We start from the raw sequence: 14,057 nt of genomic DNA, 5'->3' as shown, positions 1-14,057 counted from the left end.
GTGAAATATTTGCAATTAGAAGCTGAATCCTAGAAAATACAGAGAGTACACAGAGACTTTAAAGCCCATTACAAAAACTACAGCCAGCACTGTCTTGTGAGTGTGTTTCTCACAGGTGACAGTGTGGTCTGGATTCTTATGAAGCCTTGCGTGGATGGAAGGCAAAACAGTGGCACCACAAAAAGCTATTTTTATACACATGCTGAGGGAAGTTACTCATTCTTTGAAACTGCCACCACTCTACATTTAGGGTCGAACTCCTAATTTGCACCCCTTTGACTGAGTCTGTAATACAAATGCAGACACTGCATGAATAAAGGTGAAATACTGTTCACGTTAATATTTCACTGCACGCACCCCTGCAGAGCTCTGTGGGAAAACGTCCATCAAAATCTCACCTCACAGAAGTCACTGGAAGCTTACGATGTAATTTATATGAATGATTTTAAAGAGTGACCTTATTCAAAGGGGTCAATTATTTTCTCCCTAAACGTGCAAGATGAAATTAGAGAACTCCAGGTGATCGGTATAGCTCAAATCTGATAAAGATGAGAAAAGTACATAAAAGCTAACGTCATTAAATAGCACATTTACTGTGATTTTTTTTTCTGATGTAGTTAATTGATGATTCAGGTGATTCTTCTTCAAAAGTTTATTTTCCAAATGCATTTACCCTTCAACTCATCAATCCTGCAGAATTCCTTGCACATGAATGAAAAGACGGACACACAGAGGGTTGGGCTGTGACCCCGCTTACAGCAGCAGCAGACCAAAAGCAACCCACGGGCTCCGCCACACACTAGTTAATAACCTGAGTTGTGTGCACATGTGAAGTCCTCCAGGTCCGTGAAAAAGAATGAGGCATCCGCCTCTCTCTGTACGAAAGTAGTTTCTAAAAGATACGGCAGCGTGAAAAAGCCAGGGGCAAGATACACTGCCTTTTACGTAAAAACACGAAAGGAGGAGTGAATACACGTCTGTATGTGCCTAACAGAATATCAGATGTGGAGCTGGGAATGAATGAAAATGGGATCTCTACCCGGATGACAAGACTATGGCAAACAGATTTCTCAGTTTATACCTCTTAGTTTTGAACCACATGAAATATCTAAAAATAAGTTTTAAAATTTGGCATTTCTTCCCTTCTATAGAAAGGAAGATCTGAATGTGGGGGTCGCTGAAGTTGTATGCAAAAGCTGTGTACCTGTGTACATTTTTCTGGGGTAGGTACCATGGCTTCTGTCTGATTTGGCCAGGGATACGTGGTTCAGAAGCTTGCAGGGCCCGCTGCTGCAGCATCGGCCAGGGTCTCCAGGGTATTTCCCCCTCTCCTTGCCCGTGGCAGCTCAGCTGTCAGGACCTACAGTCAAATCTAACTGCCGATGGGAAAGTTAGCTCTAGGAACGCAAAATAATCACCCAATCATCTCATGCTTCTTGGAACAGAGAAAGGAACACAGAAGCAAAAATCAAACGCTCTTTCTGTGGTTTTCTGGCACACTCTTCTCTGTGGGTGCTTGGGTGTTGTATAATCAGACGTCCCCAGAGCCACAATCTAGTAGATACCCACTTACTTGGACTGAAATGTAACAATTGTTCCCCTCCATGTACAGCATTTATTCATTTTCAAAACAGTTAATGAAAACCCCAGCACATGGTACTTTTAAACGACCTCTCACCAAACATCACTGCCATGTAATTTCTTACAGCTTCTGCAGGTGCCAAGTAGAGTGAATAAATTTAAAAGAGAAATCCTGGATTGTCTAATAAACAGCAAAATCTGATATGAACATATGACAGAAAGGAGACAGTTAAAACAGTGGAGTCCACAGAAGGGTGGGGAGCAGACACCTCCACCCGGGACCTGCAGCCGCCCCTGCCAGGCCATGAGTCACCCTGAATGAGACGCACTTCTGTTTTCGTAGTGATCTCTCCTCCCGATTACATAGCTTTCCCTAAACACTGTGTCATGGCTGCTGAAATCAAGTGTGGGAAGACGGTTTTCTCATTCATTGTTTACAGCTCTGCTATATATATAATTTTGTGATCATCTAATACGGATGGTGTCAATGCCTGCTCACAGCCTTTTTCCTGTTTTAATAAACACTTTACTGTAAAGTTGGAACATGAAAATACCTCCAAAGTGAAGCATGCAGCACAGGCATGGCCCACTTGTGCAGCTCTGTAATTACACACTGTGCAGAAAACGCTCCTTAATCACAAGTCTCGGGCTGATCATATGGCCCTGGGTCCACAGGGCTCCAGAGAGGGACAGAGTCTTTGTTCTTGTGCAACTCCACGTTCCTCAGTTTTCCTTCCCACAGGGATTGACATTAGCAGCTGTTCAAACAGACTAAAAAGTGCTCTTTTCCAAGTTAATTTTTCGAAGTACATAGATCTTCTTTTATATATATATTTAAAGAATGTGTGGGCAGACACAGGTTTGAAAGGTCTATGCACTGGTGCTCGGGGTGGGTGTGTTTTCTGATTAACAGCAGTAATTATGCCAATGTCCAAATATACCAGAATCACAATATATTCAACAAAAAATTTCAACGTTACTAAAGCCTTTTTAATGCCTTCTGTTTTCCAAAAACATATTAGGGCATTTAAAAGCCATAAGCAGTCCTAAGAGTTAGAGACTTAGACGCATCCTTGGGACAGAGGGTTTCATGATTTGAGAAGGATGATACTCGGGCTGGACAGATTTACATCAAGCCACCCCCGGTATCCTTGGGGAAGGTATCCTTGGGGAAATGCAGGAGGTCTGGAGCTCACTCTCCGGTCACACAGGCTTCTAGTGAAGGTCGGAGAAGCACCTGACTCTCCGCAGAGCTGCTGCTTTCCTGGGTAGGGGTGATGAGGGGAAAGGACGAGGCCCCGGCCCCGCGAGGCCAGGCTCCCCCTCCTCTGCTGGGCTGGGCTGATGCTGTCCTGGGAACTGAGAAGGTGGTCTGGATGAGAGAGAGCAATCTTAGTAACTGCTTGTATTCTGAGCAGGAAAACAGCTTTAAAGTCCACCCTGGGGCCGGGGCCCAGCTCAACCCTGAAGACTGCACAGGCTGGGAAGCCAGGCAGGGTGGCTTGGGCCTGGGGCTGCCGACTCCACCCCTTCCACTGTCTGGAACCTCTGGTGAGTCCTGCCACCTGGTCTCATCTGTACAGGCATGAGACCCAGGGACACGGGAGTGAGGGGCGGGCGGCGGGGGGTGCCACTAGCAAAGGGGCAGAGTCCTCACTTCACAGGATGGGACGAGGAGGCTGAAGGGCCAGGTGAGGACAACAGCCCTGGAGGGATGGCGACAGGGTCTCAGACGCACTGCAACTCAGGCCCTAAGGTAAACGCCCTAATTTTACACTCGCACAGCGGCTGCACCAGTGGTCATTACCCCAGACTCAGACATGGATCTTATACCCTCCAGGCCCCGGGACCGCGGCAGAGTCACTCACTCTAAGAAATGATGTGTGATTCTGAGGAGTAACCCCTGGAACCAGTGGTGTGTCCCTTCCACACAGCTGTGAGTAACGGCCCCAGGGAGTGTATCCACACGCCCTGTGTATCTTCGAAGTAAAAGAACCTAACTAGACAGGATGGATTATGCTGACCTGCACTCGTGTACCCACGAGCACCCCTGCTGAGACAGCCCCCTACCCAGGGTCCCCCTTTCCACGACGGCTGTGGGAGGAGGCCCTCTGTCCCCCGTCAACCCTGCTGTTTACAGGCTCTGTCCCTTGTACTCCCCCCATCACAGCTATAAGTTTAGCACAATAACTGCAACCCCACTCCTGTTAAAATGTTTTAACGGACTTTCCGCGAATTCCTATGCGGCTCCTCCTGCACCTTCAGTGGTCCCGGGAGCTCATCTCGCAGGGACCTTCTCAGGTTACCCCGATGTTAGCTCTTGTGTTGAAGCACTTGTTAATTACACCCTCACCTCCACAGACTTACTGGGTACATTAAGTTTTTTTTTCCTTTAGGATTTTTCATTGTTTATTTGATGAGAAAGGACAGGAGTGTCAGGTAGGGGCGAGGGGGTAAGACCCTCCCACCCTGTTACTTGCTGACCCACACCAAGGGGAGAAAGGGTGTGTGTGCGCCCGTGCACATGAGTGAGAGGTGCAAGGCTGTGGAGGACGTGTTAGGAAGCTGGGATTTTATTCTATGACCAAGAGCAAGTCACTGAAGAGGTGCAAACAGGCGCACAGTGTGACCAGATTTGTGTTTCAGCCGCAGTAAGAGGGTGAGAAGGGAGGCAGGAGATCTGGTGGGGAAGAGGCAACGTGGTGATGGAGAAAAGAGAAGATGCTTGAAATGTATTATTCAGACAAAGGTAACAAGTGTGGTGGGCATGCTTGAAAAAGTAAAAATAGAACTACCATACGATCCGGCGATTCCACTCCTGAATATACGCCCCAAAGCACTGAAAGCAGTGATCTGAAGAGCGATTTACTGGCGTTACTCACAACAGCCAAAAGGTGGAAGCAGCCCCAGCATCCATCAGCAGATGAATGGATTAACAGAATGTAACCTATCCATATGTGGAATATTATTCAGCCTTAAAACAGAAAGAAATTCTGACACAGGTTCCAGCACGGATGAACCTGGAGGACATTCTGCGAAGTGAAGTAAGCCAGACACAAAACCACAAACACTGTGTGATTCCACTGATGAAGTCCAGAGAGGAGTCAAGTTCACAGAGACAGAGGAGAACGGTGGTTGCAGGGGCTGCAGGTGGGGGTGGAGAGTGAGTGCTCAGTGGGGAAGCTTTTCAGTTGGGAAGATGCAGACAGCTGTGGGTGGACGGACACAACAGTGGGCGTGTCCCTGATGCCACTGACGTGTGCACTTCACAGTGGTTACGATGGTAAATTCTACATTATGTGTATGTGACTACAGTTAGAAAGAAAATGTGGAGGGCAGTGAAGAGAGTCTCAAGCATCTTAGCTGTCTTCTGGGGGATACGTTGGGCCATTTCCACTTCTGGGGAGGTGGTAGGAGAGGGAATTTGAATATAATAGGTTTAAAGAAGTTGGCTGGACAGTCCAGTGGAGAGTCAAACATTCAGGCAGAGAGAAGGATGGACAGGAGAACCTTGGCAGAGAGCTCCAAGGGAGGCAAGGAGGCCACCCGGAGAAAAACCTATATTTCAGGTAGTTTCTCATGAAAGTCTCTCACTTTCCTAATTTTAACTTGGATTAAAGAAAATGCTCCACTTCAATGATAACAATCACGTATCACTGCTTTTATGAAAGATAAGTCCTTCTCTTTATGACGACGGCCAGTCTGGTCAAGAAGGAGACCTGATCCCGACGGTGCCCACTTTCTGCGGTTGGTGTGGGAAACCGGAAGCGGGGGGGGGGGGGATTATTTCGGGAACATCGTTTTCAGTCAGCGTGGTGTGTTCAATGAAAGCCCCTGGGTGTTGAGGCCCAAGTGACCAGCAAACAAGAAATTTTATTTCTCATGTTTTTGTTCCCTTGTTGTTCTAACGAAGAACTCAGAGTGAAAAAAATCATGCTTTTTAACTTCAAGTACTGACCTCTACGCCATCCTAGAAAGAAAAAAACTGCATAACCATAAACAACTTTCAGAGAGGTTAAGGGTAAGTCCCTAAGCGGGTATTGTCTTCTAAACATATCAATGAACTAGCAAAAAAACCACCCGTCGCCTCATTAGGGACTGGTGCAAGGAGAAGGGGGAGGTTTGGAATTGGCCTTTATTCAGAAAGACCGCAAAAGAAACATAGCCTTAAACCATCAGAGCTGGCGAGGACCTCAGGGGTCACCTCGTTCCACTCTACTCAGGCCCAGGGTTGCAACGTCACTGAAGACAAAGATGGATCAGAACTCGGGCCCTCTTGACACAAAGCACAGACTATCCAAAGTTCAACACGTCACCTCTTCTAAAGGCTCCAACCATAAACGGCACTCTTACCACTGAAAGGTCCTCTCTTAAAGCTGAATTTTAGCAAAAACAATTTAGTGGTGGCTGAAAGCCACTTTCCAAATTCAACTCAAACTGTACCAAGCTGGGTGGTGGAGACGCAGGCGACAGGCAGTGCCATGACAGTCACATGGGCAGTTTTTCAGATGCAATGAACCAGCTGTGAGCACGATGGCACAGCCTCCTTAAGACTAATGATGGATTCTTGTCTTACTCTTAAAAAAGGCAAATACAATCAAAAGACTGCCACGATGCACTTCAGACACGCACCCGGCAGGAAGCACAGATACTCCTCTGCCCAGGTTACTGACCGAGACAGTGCTATGTGTACCACCTTCCACCCCATCACCACCAACCCTGGGCACTGCTGCCTGCCCAGGGCCCTTGCACTGCTCCAGGATGCTTGCTGGGTTAGCACCTGAACCCCGGCGCTAAACTCTCAAACACTAGCACATGTGGTGGTTCTGGCTGCGAAGAAAGAGGACAGCTGACCTACTTCCTCAGCCCAGGGTAGCACAAAAACAGGGATATTTTGACACGGCCTTGTGGAAAGTATAAACGTTCCTGATATTCCTGTTTACTTTCTGTGACCAAGACTAAGCAAGTGGAGAAAAGTGACAGCTTTCCAAGTGAGACAGTAGGATGGGAAAATCCCTCGGATTTTGTAAGAGATTAAAGATAATTCCATGATCCTGTATCAGCAGTCGATCAAGGATCACACACAGGGGTGTGGGGGCCAGGGCTTCTCGATCTGGTTGCGTGCTGGACCCGCTGGGGCCCAGACACGAAACCTCCATGCCCAGGCCCTGACCCCAGAGATTCTGATGTGGTGACAGGTGGCAGGAGCCATAAACCATGAGCTGAATCCACCTTCTGCTTAATGTGCCTGCCATCTGGGCGCCACCTGCGACTGAAACGCTGTGGGGGGCAGCCAGAGAGGGACTAGGAGACGCCTGACACCAAGGCTGCCTGACGGCAGCCCCCCAAACCCGCCTTTCCCGTGGAACGGAGAGTGTTTTCAACCACACGGTGTTCGCGCTGGAGTCCAGTTTCAGCCCCGGAAGTATCTCCTTGAAGAACTAGCTGTGCAATTGTACTTCCTGTTCGCTTAGTTCCTTTCCTGCCACCTCCTGCGTCAGCCAGGGGGACACAGCACGACAAAAGCAGCCCAGCGCTCACCAAGCGCAAGTGCTCCCATCGGCCCGCCAATGCCAGCCACGCTTCCCGACACCTGGGACCCGGCAGTGCTCACGGGGACTACGGGGCCCCTCATGGCTGGCCTGGGGACTTAAGACTCACAGCCACGCTTCAATTCTTAAGTATCTTATCATTCACAATCAAACAAACAAACATTTCCCCTCAACAGGTGTGTCTCTTCCATTTGAAATGTATGGAAATTTAAGTTGCTTGGACTGGGGAGTTGTGAAAAACTTGAGGCATTAGGGCTGAGAAAATTTTGGAAGCGGAGATTAGTAAACACGTTCATTCCTCCTCCTGGAAGGACAGAGCAGTGAGAACCACAGGTGTTCAAGAGCCAGTCTTCAGAGATCAACAGCAAGTGACCAGGGACAGACGATGGTGACCACTCCCTAATGCCTGAGAGTTCTGAGGTGGGTGAGAGGCGAGACCGCACTTGTGTGACTCTGGAAGAAGTGGGCCAGTTCTGCGGCACAAGGAGCCGCACCTTCTCCTCCCTGTGTATCCTTCCAGCCCAGCACAGCTCTCAAAGCGGACTGGGCTCAGAATGAGACACTGGGTCAGCAGACACCCGTGAGTAACCAGCATCCACGGCCCAGCACACGCCAGTGTGTGAACAATCTAACACACGCACTCCTTTTCACACCAGAGCAAGAAGGGGGGCCGTGGGGCTAAGTGGATCCCTGCTTCCCTGGCTGGCACCAGTCTCTCAGCCTGCAGCTGCTGCGTCTTGCTTCTGATCCTTGTCCCTTGTTGGCCCAACTACCTGGCGAAGGCTCCCCTCCTGGACAGAGCCCCAGGTCACTGCCTGATTTCCTGGACTGGAACCCAGACAGGAGGTTCTGGCAGAGGTTTGTCAAAGAGCCCAAAGGAGGGTTTTCCCTTCCCCCGTCCACCGCCCGAGTCCTAACACTGCAAGGGAACAGAAAACTTCAAGAGTTTCCTTGCATTAGAGGAAAAATAAAAATTCAGGAAAGAGGGAAAAATGGATAAGGTTCTGAGCCCCTGTCTATGCACCAACAGTTCACAACAGGTTTTACTCAACAAAGAAACACCTTCTCAGTAAAGTGGAGGGTCTTTGAGGGGCAGGAGTAACCTCTCAGGTGCTAGAATGTTACAGAATATCAGAGCGAAAAGGCTCAGGGAACAAAATGGAACTTACATTTAAAGCAAGCACAAACCTGACTTCCACAGGCAGTTTTCAGGACAAAGTCAAGTGTAATAAATACATAGTTCTTTCCTCCCGGCCAGCCTGCAATTGTGAACACCAGGAAGTAAAGAACACGCCACGGGAAAGGCACACGTGAAAAGCAATCTTTCAGAACAAATGTTATTTGTAGCTTAAGTTCACCAGGGCTCCTCTGTATATAATAGATGAACTTGGAAAAAAAAAGTTGTACTTTATTTTCAACTCAGGTTCAAGGACTTGAATGTATCATGCAATTAGGAAACACCCTGGCAATGGGTGAACGGGCAGCCCGGCAAGACCTCCACCTGAACGCGAGTGCTCAGCAGGGCTGGTCCAGCGATGCTCTGAACTCCGGGCAGCTTCGCCAGCAACGAAGGCAGATGCCTCGGCTTTGGGCCAAAATCTGCAAATTCCCTGCCTTTCTCTTTGGATCCCTGGAGAATCCATAGCCTAATTCTTGCATTTGCTTCCCAAGGTGACATTAAAGTCATACGCAGGCCCCGAGGGACCCGGAACACGGCTGGGCCTGTGATCACCGAGGTGAGCCCCTCAGTGCTGTGCCCTGCGCGGCATTACTGAGCTCAACACGATGACTAACCCTCAGCGGCCAGAGGATGGTCACCAGGATGTGCCAGGATGAACACAAAGAGGGCACAGACAACTGGTGGGAGCCACCAGCATGCTCCAAAATTAATTGGAACGAACTGGAGAGGGACAGAGTAGAGTGACATTCTCTCAGGAGGGGCAGACCAACTGCACACCCCCAAATCTGGAAGAATCACCATTGTCAGAACTGTAGAAAAACGAAGACTGTGAAGTGACGTTGTTTAAAACATACGAACTCTACTTGGTCTGCATTTTACTAGAAGCTACATACAGACCGATGTTTCTTAAAGGTCTTAAAGCCTCAAAATTAGCTTCTCACTAAGACGAAAGATTAAACCAGTGCGGTTCAGTAGACACATAGTGTAAGCTGCACATATAATTTTAAATTTTCTTGTAGCCACGATGTAAGTAGTTAAAAGAAGTGAAATTGATTCAAACAATACCTTTTACTTAACCCACTCTATAAAACACATTATCATTTCAGCATGAAATGACTCTAAAATAATTACACATTTTTTGGGTCATACTAGGTCTTGCAATCCAGCGTTTATTTTGCACCTGCAGAATATCTCCATTCAGACCGGCCCTGTTTTAAGTTCTTAACAGCCACGTTAGTCCAGCAGCTACCATGCCGGACGTCCAGGGTAAACAGACTCTTGTACCTTGCTAGGAGCCCATTACTGCCCCATCTAGACAATGTGGAAAAGTAAACTTGCTACAGTTACCTTTCTCTAAAGGAGTCCCCAAAGGCCATTTTACTCAAATGCTCTGTTACTTCTGTTGAAAGCACTTCTTTCAAAAGCCACCTCTCTTGTCACAGCCACAGACCCCTGACACTGAGCCCTGCCTGACTCGGTCAGCCTCTCTCTGGGGGGTCCAGCTGCGTTCCCTCTCCAGGCAGGGAACTTGGGGAGTCTTGGATGTGCTGGGATACATTACAAAGCTATAAAGATGACGTGGTTAAACTCTCAGGGCCCATGTGCTTGACAGTCTAGGACTTGACACTAGCAAAATGAAGAATCCACAATGTGAAAACCTGACACTGCCCCCAAGAACAGCCCCCTCCTCCTTTTCTAACCTGATACCTTATTACACAGCTGGGAAATGGGGCGATGGTTCATTATTTCTGAGCCACAGGTGAGACCCTCATTTCCGCTTCAGTCCCTGATGGACGACAAAGGCCCAGACACAGTGACGAGATTAGGGCCCGAGCGATAAAGAGGGATCACACCTACTGCAAGGCTGCAAAGAAGCGGGGACAGAAGCAGCAGCGCCGTTTCCAGGGGGAATGTCATTTCCACCCACGGCCCGCGAGCCCCTACCTTTGTGGTTGAAGATGCCTTCCATCTCCATGCTGCTTCTAGAGTGGGCGATGCACAAGGAGCCGCAGGGGACCAGGCCTTCGGCGGCGGGGGACCGGTCAGTGGTCCGCACCAGACACCAGTCGGGCTTGTCGTGGGGCCGCTCCAAAACCTCCACGGTCTGCCCACGGCGGATGGTCAGCTCAGTGCTGTTGCAGGCCGTGAAGTCATGGATGACCACCGTCAGCTCGCAGCCGCCGGAGAGCTGCGGAGGGAAAGGGCACAGGTCAGCGAGCCCAGCCACTGGCCTTCAGCAGGGGAGGCCACCGACTGGGCCAGAACTCTATTTCCACTCCACACGGGTCAAAGCCTTGCGCACCAGCTGGGCGAATCTCTCCAGTCTCAGTGTCCCGTAATTCATGTCCCTTTGGAATCACACGAATAGTTATTTACTTTTTCACATTCTAACGTATAATTATGATTTTCTGAGTTTTACACTATCAGAATCTGATGTCTTTTCATATAAATGGCCAAATCTTTTTGTGCCTCAGACATAGTTATCTCCCTTCTCACAAAGTGCTATACACAGGTGACCCTTGAACACCACAGGGGTTGGGGCGCTGACCTCCCACACGGTCAGAAACCTGTGTGCAACTTCTGACTTCCCCCAAACTTGACCACTAGTAGCTCGGTGTTGACCAGAGGTCTTACCAATAGCACGAACAGTTGATTGACACATATTTTGTATGTCATCTGTATTATGTCCTATATTCTTACAATACAGTAAGCTACAGAAAAGAAAATGTTATTAAGATCATAAGGAAGAGAAACTACATCGACAGTACATGTATGTATTTACTAAAATAAATGCACATGTAAGTGGACTCGCACAGTTCAAACCTGTGTTGTTCAAAGGTCAACTGTATTCAATTCTAAACTTACTGTAAACGAGTAAAAACTCTACTTCAAGGCCCTTTGGGAGATTATTGTGAAATATGGTGATAAAATGAAACAGGGTTTTGTTGGTAATGGGCCGTGTGAGCCACTGGCATGTGGGCTCCTCAGTGCGGCCTGGGTCAGGAGGGAGCGGACACAGGGGGCCAGGACCCCGAAACTCGGGCAGAGCATGCCCTTCTGTCTCCAGAACCCTCCCCACCCCCAGGATGCTCCTTAGTGTGCCAGTCTGACTCTCAGCCACTGACCCCAGCCCCGCCACATGCCACGTGTCTTCCAGCCTGAGAGTCCCTTCCCTTCTTCCCTCGCCTGTTGTCTCCTCTAAGCTCACTCCCATTTCCATCAGAACCCTTCTAAGGCTCAGGCCCTTTGAAGCACATCCAAAAAGAACATCACCTCCATGATCTGCCTGTAAACAAGCATGTGGCCTCCTCGTGACCGTCTGCCATCCACGACCTGTGCCCTGTGCGTCTTCCCTGAGACTCCTTGGGGACAGCTCATGTATATGCTCCTTACTGTCCCTGTTAAGTAAGAATCCCTTGACCAGCTCCCTGCCTGTGGACTGTCCCCTCTGGCCCTTCAACACGGGCAGCCCCAGGTTCAGTCTCTCCTATCTGTCCACGATCCCTGACGTGGGCTCCAAAGCCATGCCCTCCATGCTGGGGACTTCCAGGCAGGCATCCCAGCTTGCTGTTTCCCTGTCCCTTCAAAGCAGTGAGTCTAGGACACGGCTCATTATCCGCCCCCATTGCTCCCCCTTCCCCCACCACACACACATCTGTTTCTCTTCCGGTGTTGCCTTTCGGGTGATGGTGTCACAATCTCTCCATTTTTCACCCTCCGAATACTGCCAGATGGAAGTTAGGGCATCTTTCTGATTCCTTCCTTGCTCTGCACACCCACAGCGGTCATTTCATTTGGATTTTTGCAGTGATCTCCGGAGTGGCCCGCCTGACCCAGGCCCTCCCCCAAAACCCCCTAAGCACCGCTGCCAGATACCTTTTCAAAATGTGGATCCTCCAGTGCAAACATGCCTCCTTCTATTCTAGAACCTTAGACACAAATTCCTCAGCCCAGGATTCAAACTGCCCACAACCGGGGCCCAGTCCACCTTTCCAGGCATGTTCAGCTTCTTCTCAGGTGCCTCACGGCCTGAAGTGGCCTTGTCCTCCTCTGAGGTGGGTCCTGCATGCCTTGTATCCACGCCACCTTTCTGCTCAGAGCCCCCACCTCCCCAGTTTGTCTAGTATAAGCCCCCACCAAACCCCTCTGAGAAGCCACTCCTGTATCCACCACCCTTAGCACTTGGTTAAATCATGTCTCAATTCTGACATGAGCCGTGTCTTGGGTTTTTATGTGCGCCTGCCCTGGGCACCAGAAAGCAAGTGTGTGTTATTCTTTTGTGAGGGTCTCAGTCACCGCTGGGCCCCCAGCACCAAGGACCAGTGCACAGCTTGGATGAGGAAGCTGTCGGAGAACAGAGCCTTTCCTAACGCTGCCTCACGTGATGTTTTGTGTCCAGTAAGTGGTCAAACATGTGCTGAAGTGAAAAAAGGTAAAACACGTTTGCTCTAAAAATGAAGGCACTGTTTGAAAACGAAGATGAAACATAGGCTTTTCCTCTGGGACTCTGGGAGCTGTCCCTGCCTGTGTTCAGTATGTGATGTGCCCAGCTTTCTGTTGGCCTTTGGGCATCAGCACAGAGACCACACAAGAGCAGAAGATGGACACTGGGCTGCGGGAGGAAGGGGCAGCCAGGCCAGGCCTCCTGCTGGGAAACATCCCCAGTCCAAAGAGGCTGCTGGGCCCCGCCCTTGGCCGGGCCCTGGGAGCCATGCCCCCTGCACAGGCTTGTGGCCCTGCGGCGTCCTCGGCTGCTCGCTTGTGCTGAAGGCTGTCGGCCGCCCCGTTATGCTCCCTGCTCTCCACTGCCCTCTGGTTCTAACAGCCTGTCTTTCCAGAGAAAGTTCAGATATTTAGAATAAGAAACACATGTCCACCAGACAACCACAGAAAGCAAAACAAAACTTTTCCATAATGAAGCACAAATATTGACAAAAGGAATTGTGTCTGCTAGGCCACAAAGGACATTTTCCACAAATGATTAATCCCCTTCTAGAGGTTACAAATTTCTCTGTAGAAAAAAACCAAGCTGAATCTCACATATTCCTCTGTGAACAAGTGAAGATGCTAACGTTAAAGGCAGAGGCCCATCCCGGAGAAGAATTTTCCTCGTAAAACCCCATGTGATGGAAGTGGTTAATCCCTGTAACGAAAAGGAGGAATGTTTCCCATCCCAGGGAGAGCGTGGCCTGTGAACAAGCCCCAGTGAGGAGTCCAGCCTGCTGAGGCCCCGCAGGCCCACACTCCCCGCGGACCGTACCCCCGGCCAGAGCTCTCCCAGGACGGCCACTCGTCCACTGGCCCTGCTTGTGCATGTGGCCCCAGAGTGTCCCCACCCTGGCCCCAGGAAGTTCAACTTCAAGACACACCACCTCATCGCCAGCCTGTGCCGGCTGCTGTCTCTAGATATCTGTGAATTTTTCAGGCCGCCCAAAGCCACGTGGTGTGTCCTGTGGGTGGGGGAAGGGTGGGAAGGAGAAGGGGGCTGCTGAGAGGGATGAAGCTAGACTTCCCTCCTGGCACTGAGTTTTAGCCCCTCACAGAGTCATCAAAACTATTGGAAACATCTGTGCACTTGACAGAGCCTGAGAAAGAAAAATCAAGCCTGTTCAGACAAAGAATCGCAGACTGAGTCAAAATTCTTTTTCAAAAGCTTTAGGGAACTTAGTAACAGACTCTAGTACCAGAAGAATCTGTTTCCTCACAGTGCTAGAATTACTATTTTTAAAAAAATCCTATCTTCT

The 14,057-nt window shown here is 49.5% G+C and overlaps 1 protein-coding gene across 6 annotated transcripts in view; it reads right to left on the bottom strand.

Moving 5' to 3' along the window:
* Positions 1-14,057, bottom strand: part of TRIO (trio Rho guanine nucleotide exchange factor) — a 330,643-nt gene that overhangs the window by 64,088 nt on the left and 252,498 nt on the right. For 4 of the 6 annotated variants that reach the window (XM_032470128.1, XM_032470122.1, XM_032470150.1 and 1 more), the window contains exon 34: positions 10,258-10,501. In XM_032470128.1, coding sequence (XP_032326019.1) covers positions 10,258-10,501 — 244 coding nt within the window. Of the gene's footprint in view, positions 1-2,451; positions 2,954-10,257; positions 10,502-14,057 lie in introns of those variants that run through there. The other 2 variants (XM_032470161.1, XM_032470169.1) reach the window with 2 other exon arrangements.

The sequence above is a fragment of the Camelus ferus genome, chromosome 3 (genome assembly GCF_009834535.1).
Source record: "Camelus ferus isolate YT-003-E chromosome 3, BCGSAC_Cfer_1.0, whole genome shotgun sequence".
Taxonomy (NCBI): domain Eukaryota; kingdom Metazoa; phylum Chordata; class Mammalia; order Artiodactyla; family Camelidae; genus Camelus; species Camelus ferus.
Note: the sequence above shows the minus strand (reverse complement) of the source record. Positions and strands in the feature narration are given on the sequence as shown.